At 40.1% G+C, this 12,905-nt stretch overlaps 2 protein-coding genes across 9 annotated transcripts in view; one reads left to right on the forward strand and one right to left on the reverse strand.

Annotated features, from left to right (window-relative positions):
* The window catches only part of AKT3 (AKT serine/threonine kinase 3), a 147,897-nt gene extending 138,580 nt beyond the window's left edge, over positions 1-9,317 (forward strand). For all 3 annotated transcript variants that reach the window (XM_068185416.1, XM_068185415.1, XM_068185417.1), the window contains exon 14: positions 1,947-9,317. In XM_068185416.1, coding sequence (XP_068041517.1) covers positions 1,947-2,032 — 86 coding nt within the window. In that variant the 3' untranslated portion in view covers positions 2,033-9,317. The remainder of the gene's footprint in view (positions 1-1,946) is intronic.
* The window catches only part of SDCCAG8 (SHH signaling and ciliogenesis regulator SDCCAG8), a 104,640-nt gene continuing 100,028 nt past the window's right edge, over positions 8,294-12,905 (reverse strand). For all 6 annotated transcript variants that reach the window (XM_068185414.1, XM_068185408.1, XM_068185410.1 and 3 more), the window contains 2 exons: positions 12,520-12,602; positions 8,294-8,635 (listed from right to left, as the gene is read on the reverse strand). In XM_068185414.1, coding sequence (XP_068041515.1) covers positions 12,552-12,602 — 51 coding nt within the window. In that variant the 3' untranslated portion in view covers positions 8,294-8,635; positions 12,520-12,551. The remainder of the gene's footprint in view (positions 8,636-12,519; positions 12,603-12,905) is intronic.

The raw sequence follows: 12,905 nt of genomic DNA on the forward strand, positions 1-12,905 counted from the left end.
TAAAGCAGTGTGTAAGTTTTTTTCTGTTTGAATAGAAAAGCTGTTCTCAGTGTTACTAATAAAAGTCTTTGTGTGGAAGTGTGTAAGAGTAACTCTCAATGACAGCTTTTTTTTGAAGATGCAATAATTACAAAGCTTAAAATATTAGCTCACTCTGAGTTGGGTTTTGGGGGCATTTTTGGTGTGGGCTTTTTTGTGTTGATTTTGTTTGGAGTTTTTTCATTTGTTTGTTGATTTGGGGTTTTGTTTGTTTTTAAATAAAAGAAGACACTGGCTTCAAGTGGTTACTGGTTGGCAGTCGAGGTCCCAGTTCAGCAAAGTAATTGGAACATGGACCCTTCTTTAAGCATGTGGACAGTGCTGGTGTCTTCATTGGGCTGTGTAGCTTTAGTAAGATGGATATATTTTGAAATACTTTGAAGGCAATTATTTGAAAAAAATAAATTACTTGAAAATTAAATATCCTATCAAGTCCCGTGCTTCAACAGTCTTAAATAATGTGTTAATGTGGATGGCACTGGACCTCGCAATATTTCTTTATTGGTGTGAATGTGATTTCACCATGGTTTGTGTTTTTGTCATGTTGTGTTACACACAAGAATCATGATCTGATCAGCCTAGCCAGGGCTTTACAGTTACTTACCAAGCCAGAGCAGTTAAAATCTTGGTCCTGAGTTCTTAAAGAATTTTCTTTCTTTTTGTTTTGTTTGTTTCTTTATATTGGGGGCTGAGAAAGGAGGATCACAAAAGTAAAGGCTTAGTTATGGTTGCTTAACCTTTCATAAAGCAATCTCATTTTCTGATGTTTTACGAGTCTCAGGTTAGCTGCAGTTTTCTGTTCATATAGAGATCTAGAGTTTTTCTGGATTTTGCATTTTTAATGTCTGAACACAATCACAAAAACATAGAATGGTTTGAATTGGAAGGGACTTTAAAGTTCATCTGATTCCAATCTTTCTGCCTTGGGCTGGGGTACCTTCCACTAGACCATGTTGCTCACAGTCCATAATTTAAGTGATTTTAAGTCTTTCTGCTGTGAGAAAAAGAACCTTTCTTCTCAATCTCTATCTTGATAAGAATTTGTTCATCTTTGTAACAAACAAATTTTACTGATATTTGGATTAACTTGGGTTCTTGATTAGATATTAGACCAGGATTAACTCTAGTTTTTATGTGTAGAATATATGAAAATGCAAAAGACACAAAATTCTGAAAGGCTGCATATAAATACATTGTTAGAATAACAGTCTCAGCAGGAGTCTTTAAGAATAAGCACTGTTAAAAAGCCATGTGAGGAATGCACATCCAAATTCTCAGAGTTAGGTAACATCTGGTGCCTGCTTTCCATTGGCACTGGAGGAATTATGTAAATAAAAATATTTATGAATTTGGCTTATTCCGTATTTCTTCTGATCCCAGTAAATACTGTAAAAATAAATAGTTTACTAAAAATAATAGCTAGGAATTGAAACACACAGAACCTGTGTGAATTGTTCATTTTGTATCTGTTTTTACTTCTAACTCCCTTTGAAATGGAGGAATATTTAAATTTATCTACAGTAAGACTATAATTTCCTGAGCTCAGCTCAAGAAATGATGGAACCTGGCTGTCTCAATTGGCACTTGGCTTCTGTGCTGCCAAGAAGCTGGGTGTGCTGGCATGTTTGGATTACCCTAGAAGGGGTAGTTGTGATCGAAGTTCTCAGGTGATAGAATAAAATGAACCAGACAATCAACCTAAAATAAATAGTGACTTTTGGGTATGCTGTCCTTTCAGTGAGTATCATCCTGCTGTGTGAACATAAGCTTACGTGCTTAACTGAAGTTTTACTTTAACTTGAGCCTTTAACCTCAGCATTGAACCCTTAAAGATATACTGCATATCAGGTGAATAATAAAATTTTATTGGAAATATACTGATGCTTTGAACTTCTTCCTTAACACAGATGACGAGGATGGTATGGACTGCATGGATAATGAGAGGCGGCCACATTTCCCCCAGTTTTCCTACTCTGCAAGTGGACGAGAATAACTTTTTTGTTCTGCTGCTTCACTGTCATCTTAGGTTAATCAGTGAAAATGATTCTTGAACATCACCACCAGTACTAGATACTACTAAGATAGCAGGGGCACTTTCAGAGACCATTCCAAATTGAACAAGTTTCTTTCCCAAACCTACCTAAAATCTGTTCTGGTTTTGCATGACATATGAGATTCTCTCTACTCCACTCTCCTGCTGTTGCTGCTGCCCACAGTCTCAGTATAATAGCAACATCAAGAAGTTACTAACAGTTTCTTTGAAGGTAAATGACTTGACTTCAGCATTGTACACTTTGTGAACAAGTAGTCATCTATTTTTCCTCACAGTGGAGGCTAAACAAAAGCCGTGTTGGTCCAGCTTATCTTCTTCCAGAAGATGAATCAAAATTGTAATTAATCTAAACAGACTAGGTGATAACATTTTCTTGCATCTGTTTGTGCTGGTTAGAATGAGGAAATGTATAGGTGGTGATGTACATATGCAAGGTTTCTGTTAGGCATATCATTACTTGAAGCAGGTCTCTGTCATTAACATCTGGCTGGAATTTGTTTGGGAAATGTTTGAAAGAAGGACTTAAATTGTTGATATATATAAATATATATATATATATATAATTTTTTAATTACTGTTGGATACTACAGAAGAAGCAGAAGGGCTGGGCTCACCCAGCCTGCCACTTAGAACTTCCAGGTTCATGTGCAATCATGGAGAATTGAACATTATACATGCAAGAAATGAAGGCATAAAAGCAGCAGTTGAAGTTGTTCAAGGGGTTTTATAATTTGCACCAGATAACATCTTTTTCATGCTTTTCTCTTTCATGATATGCATCACCTCTGATGGCTGAAGAATGTAGACAGGCATAATGGTATTGCTTTTCACCAAAATGTGTGCACCAAGGTAAACAGGTGTTTACCTTACTTGTTTTTATTTTGAGTTTGTGAATTAGCTTTCCTCTCCAGGTGTTTAACTCCCAATTTTTTTTTGTTATACTGCGGTAGTATTTATTTTTAGAGATAAGGTTTGTATATGTCATGTTTGCAAATGCTGCTACATCTTAGAACAGGCTTATAGCAGTTAATTTTGTAATATATGGAAGGACTGTACAAGCTGAAGGGAATAATGCACTTTTCTCCCATGTGGAAAATTTAACAAGGCTCTGAAATTGTACATATTGCTTAGAACCAGATTTTTGTGAATGAAACACTGTCTTTTAACAGTTTGGCAGTGGAGGTGGGGATTTCCAACCTCATGTGCCAAAGGGTTAAAAGTGAACAGACAAAAAAGCTACATCTTTTGCTCCATTTAGGATAAACATAATGTAAGAGCCTGACAGCACAAGAGAAAATGTCTGTTCTATATGAAGGAATTGCATTTGAACAACGAGATCACAATGATTACAAGAAAAGCACTTTATTTTAACAATTAAAATAGTAAATTTCTGGGATCTGCCATTCTCAAGGAAGATTTGCCCTCAACCAAAAGAGTCCTGAAACCCAGGAGGTTATGTGTAACCGTGGTACCTGATTGACTGAATTTCAAACATCACAACAAACACTCCACTGGTAGGGAAACGTCTTTCCATTTCCGAGGATTTGTATCTAACAGAACATGTGCATAAACTTTAGCTTTGATCTTCAGCAATGATAATCTTAATAATAAACCCTTTGGTGCTAGGAGTTGGGGTGTGACGTGGCGCAGTGACAGAGCGCGCGCACCCTTGCAGGTGACACCAGGAACCCCCGACTCCGTGGGATTATCATTGGAAGTATCTCTGCGTTCAGCTCTTGTTAGCTCCCACAAAGACTGTGATATTGCAGAGTATTCCTGGTTGCGTTGTGTGAGTGAGTAGATGAGTCTGAGAGATGTTCCTACACAGTTGCCTTAACCTCTTGATGTGGAAAGTTGAGTGCCCAAGCATGAAGCTCACTGCTGGCAGTGCATGTGCTGGGATGGTCAAGGGGTAGATGGGCATTTTAGCAAGGCAGCTAAAGATGCAGAGTAACTTAGACAATTTTTCATGTTTCATGTTTTATCCTTAGTAATGGATGGATGATCAGATAGAAATATATCATGATGTATATTCTAATTGCATAGGATTTCATTATGTCACCCTGTAACACTAAAGATGTGTAGATGTTGTCCCTGTGCAGAGAGAGAGGAGAGCAGCAAATGCGTTGCAGGTCTGTCCTGGGCTGGTGGTGTCTACACTGACACAGTGAGTGAGTGACTGAAATAACCAAGTACTTAACAGACGGGCATTAATTAGTTCTCTGCAAAGGTCTTGTACTCACAGACTGAAACTATGGTGATTCGAAATCTGTGTTACATGCCTGTGTTTTCTCCCCTATGTTTTCAGCTTGTAATAGCAATAAGTTTCTTGGCACAGGGCACCTCCAGCCAGTGGCCAATTGGCTGTGGCGCTGGCCAGCAGCTCCTCGTGGCAGTGATGCCCTGTGCTTTGCTCTCCGTTGCATAGCCAGGTAGTGTGCGATTTTCAGGAGGGGTCTGGTAGTGAACTATTTGTAAACCTTTTAAGACATCACTTTGCATTGCATTGTCTGCCTTCTGAAACATCAGTGATCCAGTTTATGATGCAGAGAGCCAGCAGCCACCTTGTGCTGCTGGCCTAGGAGATTCTGTCTTACCAGTGTTAGATGACAGAGAAATGGACAAGCAGTGCTGAGAGAAACTTTCAAAGCTCTTCTTTTGCTGTCTGCAGTTGTGGTTGGATTTGGACAGGAGATGGTGGCTGGTTGTCTTGGTGAGCCTTTTGAGCACAGTACATTTCAGACCTTGACTCCAGCTTGTACTGACTTCCATGACATACAGTATGCCCTCTTGTACTGCAGCCATCTCAGAGGAAATAGGTCAATTCTGTTTGGATTTTGGCAGTTTTGCACACAGCTTCGCTTTCCACACTAATCCATCTTCCAGTACATTCCTGTTGCTTAAAGAACATTTATTCCAGTATTGGTTTTTTTTCCATCTTTACTTGTGGCTTCTTAAAGCTGACTGTTCTTGCAGGGGCCATGTGCTTCTCCTAGAGTACAAAAGTAAGGTCTTTCCTTACTAACTGCAGGGTCTATATATTACACCTCAATGTACACACTTTGCTGCTACTGTTTGTACTGTCTACAGTAGAATTTCCTTATCTTGCTCCTGGTAGTGCATTACAGGCAAGCATGAAATGTAAAGTATTTATTTAAATAAAACCCTCTAAATTGGTAATTGAATTACCTCCCTGTAGCTTTAGAGTTTGTGACATTTCTTGACCTTGCTAGTTCTTTCATTAGATCCATGCAAGATCTAGTCATATGGTTAAGGATATTAAGCAGACACGACTACGAACCCAAGAAACCGTATTACTGTTGGTCATACTTAAACTGTTTATTTCCTTAAGTATATGACCCACAAGGATGTGAAATAACTACAAGAAACTGTTTTTGTACACTGTACATCCTTAGTATTTTTACACGTATATGATAGGGATGCACATTATTTTCCTTCGTACAGACAGCTTAAATAAAGCACTATGTCAATCTGCTACTTCTGTGTTTTTTAATGCTAATTTGTTCTGGAGGATTGTAAATATATATATATATATATATATGTTCAAGCTTGCCACAGAGGACGTATTTTTTTATATCTGCACATTACTATTAAATATCTTAGAGGATAAAATTCTTAAGTTGACCTGTGTCAGAGAAAGAAAAATGGAAATGAGAAGGCTATATTGCAGATTACAAAAGATTTCTCAAGGTTTGGGTTAAATATTTACTTCATATTTTAAAGTAATTTTATATAGGTTAGATGTTTCAATCCTGAAATGCACAAAGAATTTACTTAATTTCTTCTTACAAGAAAATGTACATCATTATTTTTTTATCACTGTATATATAATGATCTGTGCATGTTTAGTTACAAGTTTTATTTGCTGTGAAGTCCTAGTGATAACTGTAACTTGCTGTGACATATTTCAGATACTGGGTGAACAGTTTCAGCTTGTAAATGATTAAGTTACAGTACTGTCAAAAAAAAAAAGTTTTTATGACTAAGCAAAATGTATCTGTGCTTTGGACTGAGGCTGTTTCCATACAGGTGGTTCCTGTAAACTCTTTGAGATGTATGTCACTTATAAAAGTAAATTTGGGTTACACTTTTGAAGATATGCTCCTATCAAAACATCCACCATTTAAGTGATTTTCAGCTGATGAAATTCTTGGCCTCATATCCCACAGCTAGATGATGTTTGGGCAAGGAGAAGGAAGAAAGGGAAGGTGGGATTTGCAGGGCACTGCAGAATGGGAGTCTTTGAAGCCCATGGGCTGGTCCAGGGCTGTTTGAACCAGCCAGTCTGGAGGGCTGAGTGTCCCTGAAGCAGTGGGTCATCTGGGTTTTCTGACAGGTTTTCTGTTCTCTGACGTGAATGCTTCTCAGGAATAGAGGTGCTTCATCCAGGTCTCAGTTTTTTTCCTTTCTTTTTTTCCTCCTTTTTTTTTCCTCCACCACTTTGTAATAGGAAAGAGCATCAGGGAGACAGCCATCCATTAGTTCAGTGGTATCAGGATGTCAGTGACCAGGACAAAACTGCAGCAGTGACAGGACTACCTGGTTAGGCTGCACCCCATGTTGTGAAATCATGCTCCGTGTGCTGACCTGGATTTGACAATCTGGTCTGATACTTGTAAAATTTGTAAAACCAAGCATTTAGTGCTTAAGTATAAGCAGGGGAAGGTGGGGAGTGATATGAGACAGGTAGGCCTGGTGCTGTAATGACTTATTAATTGCTACAAAGTAGGTTAACTGCTGCAGGGGAAGTTATTCCTTGTGGACTTCCAGCAAGACAATAGTTGCACCTATGCCTGGGATGAGTATGAAAAACCCACTTCGAGCTATATACTGGGAGCCCAGGACCCTTTGTTGAAATCAGACTCGTACATGCACGTGGGTGGCTGGCAGTGGGGCCCTGCATGTGGCCACCAGAAGCCACCTGGTAGGTGAGGCAAGTCCAGAATGGTTGTGGGTCCCAGTGTGCTCTAGGGTCTCAGTGAAGCCTAAGTGTCAGGAATAGGTGCCCGAGTTCCTTTGCAGATGTAGCCTATAGGCACTGTCTCCTATTTAAACACAGATTTATGCTGTGGAACAGTAAAAAATAAATTTTGAAGTTTGCATTTCCTACATTTATAAATGTATATTCTTAACTGTTGTAACCATCTATAAAGTAGTGACACTTAAAAGCTGTCAGCCTGAATACTGTGAAAAATTCTGAGTTTGACTAGAGAGGGCTGTCCTTCAGCAGCCTTTCTTCTCCCTAAAGACCTGGGACTTTCTCAGCACACTCAGTGTCATATCTGTGAAGTTGTTCAGGGAGGTGATCAGATGTGTTTGGCAGTTTTATATGGCAGGAAATTGAAATAGGGAGGAAAAATCACTTTGATGTTAGGGCTGTACCACTAATACTTCTTAAAATAAAAGGGAAGGAAGGATTGTGTTCCACACACTTACCTAAATGGTAATTTATTGCATGTGTTGTTACTCTTATTTTTGTTATGTTTTCTGTGTTCATGCTGGCTGAAGTAGCTTTATTGCTGGGGAACTGTTCTTTGCGCTTTTTTCACCCCCTTTACCAACTACATTGAAAAAAATAGATGTAGAAACTTTTCTCTTGTGTGTGTAGCTTATCCTACACTAGATAGCAGAATATTCAGATAAATTCTTTCTAAAATAGTTGGGTATTTGAAAAGTAACCTTGAAAAACATGAGTGCACAGTTAACCAGAAAAAAGCCCTCCACCTGTACCCTCCAAATGTTCTGAGTTCAATAATTTGAAGCCAAGTTTAGCTGGTGCCCTGAGTATGTGCTGGTGGAAAAGTCCAGTTTCACCACTTCAGTGTGGAGCCCATCACCTCTTGCAAAGGCTCCTCTGTAATAATCAAGGGCTCCTTTCTCTTAAAGGCCTTGTTCAGTGAATGTTTTAAAGGGGAACCTGACTCATGGAAATTCCTCCACATTAGGTGGAATATTTCTCAATCTTCTTATGCTTTTCTGATTAGTAAGTAGTTGTTGGGGCTCTCACTTTTTATATGAAAGTGACAAATGTCCTGTTGAATAAAGTTCCCAGGTATATTCTGGTACTGAGTTTGTAAAAAGGAGGGCAGTGTACATGTGCAGCACTTGCAAACAGCCCCCTTCTCCCTCCTCCTCCTGCACATGCTTTCCCTTGAATTCAGAAGGACAGAACAAGGAACCTAGAGAACCTGTTAGGTTTATTGATATTTCAGTCTGTAAATAATATAGACATGTATGTTCAATTATGAAAATAGATAAAAAAATTTTATAAACATTGTACAAATTATTGACATCTACACCACATAATAGCTGTTAAAACTGGCTTGCAAGCCTGGTCTTTTCAGAAAAGTCTCAGCTGTTGTCCTAGAAAGTTTGGTAGGCTGGTAAGGCTTCAAAATATTTGTGATTCTGTAGTTAAAACCAAATAGAAACCAGCTGAAATTAGCTAGCAAGTGTGCCTGTTTTCTGCAGAGGTGTCTTTGGGTGAGCCTCAGACAAGTTTCAGCCAGGTGCAGAGCAGACCTGAAAGATAAAAGGAAGAGATGGGTAATCTGTATGGCAGTGCCTGTGTTTCTCATTTGTGTCACGTCAGCCTGCAGGCAAGTTCTCAGAAGAGAAATAAAAACTGGTTAAGACTGCAGTAAGGCAGAGTAAACAAGTACAGTTTCAAAGCCTGCACTTCCTGTGGGCCTGCTGTCCTCACCTCTTTCTAAGCTCAGAAGTCTTACAGGTGGCAAGGACAAGAGACATCTGATTTCTGAAAAACAGGATCTCCATGAGCTTTTGACATAGGTCCTGTTTAGCAGTAAATAAGTGAGCTCTTGTTTTGGGGCACGTCTAAGATCCCGCCCCTTGTCCCTTCCAAGAAGAAGGCAGCAGGATTTTGCCAGAGGGTGTTTACTGTGCAGTGTTCAGCGTGTGTCTGGGGTGGGCAGCTGTAGCAAAACAGGAAATTGTTGCCTTGGTGCCAGTAGGAAACCTCTGGTGGGAAGGCTAATTCGCAGTTTTGAAGCTCTTGCATAGAGGTTGTTTGTGCTTCCTCGGTAGCACTTAAGGACTGAATTGAGCAAGACATCAAACTATTGGAGCTGGGGGAGCTACCTCGAATTAAGCCACTGCAGTACTAAAAATTGAATTTAAGAGATGTACCTGACCTCAGAAATAAAAATAAACTTTCTACTTTGGCTGGTTTTGCATTAGAAGACTGAAGGGTTTTGTTTTTTTTTCCTTCCCCCCTTGGTTGGTTAGGCTGAATTAAAGAAAATTAATGAAGCTGCAGTTCATTAAAGAATGAAAAGCAGTGACATGGTGGTTTTTTCCTCCAAAATACATGCACCAACATCAACTGCTACAGCTGTGTTTGCGACCAGTGCAAGGAACTATTGCAATGGAAAGCCTTGGGGCTTAAATTCCATGTCAGTGCCTGGGTAGTGACAACCAGAGGAAACACTGCACTCTGTGGTGCAGTGACCCTCAGCATTAGAGTATGGGCAGAACCCCAAACACTCAACTCCTGAAGAAGTTGAACTCCTGGAAATTTCTGTTATGGGTGTCCTTCCACATCACAATTACCCAGTGCTAATGCCTTGTGAGCTGCAGAACCTCAGCTTGATTGATGAAGTGGGCATATCTCCTGACTCCAGCCTGGCCTGAACCTCTTCACAAAGCACCAATCCTGTCAGAATCTCTGTACTGCACTGTCCCAGGGCCCAAGTATTAAAGCTGTCATTTAAGGTGTGCTGTTCTCTAACAAAAGGGGCACAACTGTCACTGTCACATTCAGGTAATTGGTAAACGAGTTGGTTACTGGACAGTCACGGGTAGGGGCCTTTCCAGTCTTAGTTTCTCCTCCTCCCTAGAATATTTTGGCTTTCAGCAGCACACAGTGCCCTTCTTACCCCAGTGGCATCTGCTTTAAAAGGCTGGTTGGGTATTACATGTACAAGTTGGAAGGGTTTGTAGGAGGGAAACTGCAGATGCCTGACTGGTTTATTTTATTGCTGCCAGCTATACTGGGAGGAGGGAAGAACAACTGACTTCCTGTTTGATTAGAAAGCACTCAGGTGGCTTCAGTGCCTCAATCCTCCATTGCATGGCTGTAAAACCCAAGGTGGAACTCTCAGGAGGGCCAGGCTCAACTCCTTAGCTGGTGCCCAGCTTTGTCCAGTAGCCAGACACTGGACGGGATGTACAGGACTCCCACAGCTGCAGATGCACAAACACTGAGGAGCTGAATACTTGAAGCCTCATGTCAGGGCAGTCAGACATCAAACAGAAGTCTATCTTTATCCCTTCCTGTCATGGTTTAACTTGCATCACTTCTGATTAAACTCCATCCAAGCAGAAGTGAAGATTTTCATCTGCTTAAAAAAAACCCACAACATCCACCAACCCCATCTGTGGACTGTCACTGGCTGTTACAAACACCTGGCAGAGGCACCATCTTTGTGCAGTAAGACAAAAGCTCTCTCCTAATAACAAAAGGAATCTTCAGGTCTCCTGAGATTGAGGGCCATGTTAGGATCAGCTTGAATCACTTTTGACAGCAGAGATGGATGACCTACCTGTTTGCTGGAAATAAGGCTCCCCCTTCTGTAATGCATAATAAAAAATAAAAAGCAAACAGGACACTTGGGAGAAACTGCTGCATTAACCACTGGGACCTCACTGAAAATTCCTGCTGACACAAGAAAGGAAAGAAAACCCCTGCTCTAGAACAGCTGTAATTCTGACAGTGCCTCCTGCTGAGCAACTGGGGCGAGGATGGGAGCCAGGCACTGGTAAGTGTACTTTAACTTCCTTTTAGAAGAAGGGTGATCAGCTCACGGACACGCTCACTGTGACAGAGACATCTGTAAGGAGGGAGGAGAGAGCTTTAGCGGCTCAGCCATACAAAGAGCACAGGGAGAGTGCGGGTTCCTGGCCAGGGGGAGGTTGGCTTGCAGGAGGAGATCTTCATGGGGAAGTCAGAGCAGCAGCACAGGATGACAGCCCTCACTGGAAGTAATCCTCAAGGTCCAAATCCTACCCATCTGTGCTCTCACTGGCTCAGCTGGCCAGCAACCCCTTCTGGCAGCCAGGGTCTATGAGGGGATTATCCACCAGGACAAATACTTATTTCTGTCAAACTGATGGACACCAGGGCAGATCCTGCAAGAGAGGCATCCCAGCTCTCACAAATACACTCATGCCTGGTGGGGGGTGCTGAATTTTCCAGCAATCTCTGTCTAGATGTTTGTTTGCTTTCTGTGCACCTTTATTTAGTATTCTGTATTTCATACCTATGTAGGAAGGGCAATTAAATATCTCTTATCCTTCTGCCTTAGGGTAAGTTCCAATATACAAGAGACTTTCAAAAGTAAAAATTCCAAACCTGGCTGTTCCAAAAACTTTCAAATTGAGAGGTGTAAATCCCATAATTAAAATTTGATTACCTTTACCAGGTCCTGAATATGCTCATGTAGCCTGTAAAGGAATGCAGCATTCAGCAGGACCAGGTACTTATTTTATAATTTATTTTCCTTCACTTTAAAACCCTGAATTTTCCTTACAGTGTCAAATGAGTTTTCCAAGAAAAACAGGCCCTCAACACACCAGAATGTAGCTGAATTTAAAGACAGGTTTTTTCTTTCTGCTGTCTTTTCCCCCATACAACAAACATGTAAAACTAGAAATAAAAACTACAGTGGAAGTAACATGACTTTTGAAAACAAATCTCATCAAGGCTCAGGGCTTGTTAGGGTTTGTTGGCTAGGTCAGCTAGATTCAAGTAAATGATGCAATTTTAAATTCTTTAAATGTTCATTAACTCTTACAAGGCAGTAGGAACAGCTATAGCTATGTTGCACTACTGTAACTCAGACAGCACTGCTCCCAATACAAATATCTACATAATATTTCTTTTAATGTGATACTAACTGTTATGATTTATTACAAAACCAATTGCAGCCTTTCTGAAGAGATAGGGATGATTCAAGCTTCCTCAGATAGGAAATACTGGAGGCAACAAAACGAAGCATTCCAAATCAAAAGGCAAACGCCTAGGGAATATCCAGACACAAAGTACCTGGGTTAAATCTGAGATCTTCCAGAAGTTCCCACCTAGCTAAGAGTTGTATATCCCCCTTTCCCTTCAACTTATGGCTTTTTTTAAAAATTCTATTAGGTAAACTTCTCTTTACTATTGAGGGCTTATCCTTAAATTTTTAAGTGCTTAAAGAGAAAAAGTCAAAGCACAAAAAGCTTAAACAGTTTCAAATCCAAAAATGTTTCAAATACTTCCTTCTTCCTTTTGTCTTTACGTGTTTGCCAGATTCAACTCACATCTGCAAATAGTTTCAGTTTTGCTCTCCTTTCCTCTCCTCCCCTCCCCACTTTATATATAGGATATAGAAAAAAATACCTACTTCTGCTCATTTCTCTTTATCCATCCAGGTTTTTACTTCATTCCATCTGTGTCCTGTTTGAGATCTGCATCCCATTTTTTTCCCTGAAATATACAACTGCAGTTACTAGAGGCTTATGTTCCAAGATACAATAGCACATTTAGGTTAGTGTATTTTACATCTTCTTTAAAAGTTTACGTAATGGTTGATTGCTTCCACCTCCCTGCCCTCCCCCACAAAATAACCTCCATAAACTTGGTTAATTATAAAGGACAACTGCTGGACAATATAGTAAAATGTGGAATATGAGGTCACTGTAACCTTTGATCAACATTAACTATGCGGTTGTTTGGTTTCAGTATTTCTATACTAACTACAGGTATCTTTCTGCAAAGAGATTCCATTTA

The sequence above is a fragment of the Anomalospiza imberbis genome, chromosome 3, assembly GCF_031753505.1.
Source record: "Anomalospiza imberbis isolate Cuckoo-Finch-1a 21T00152 chromosome 3, ASM3175350v1, whole genome shotgun sequence".
Taxonomy (NCBI): Eukaryota; Metazoa; Chordata; class Aves; order Passeriformes; family Viduidae; genus Anomalospiza; species Anomalospiza imberbis.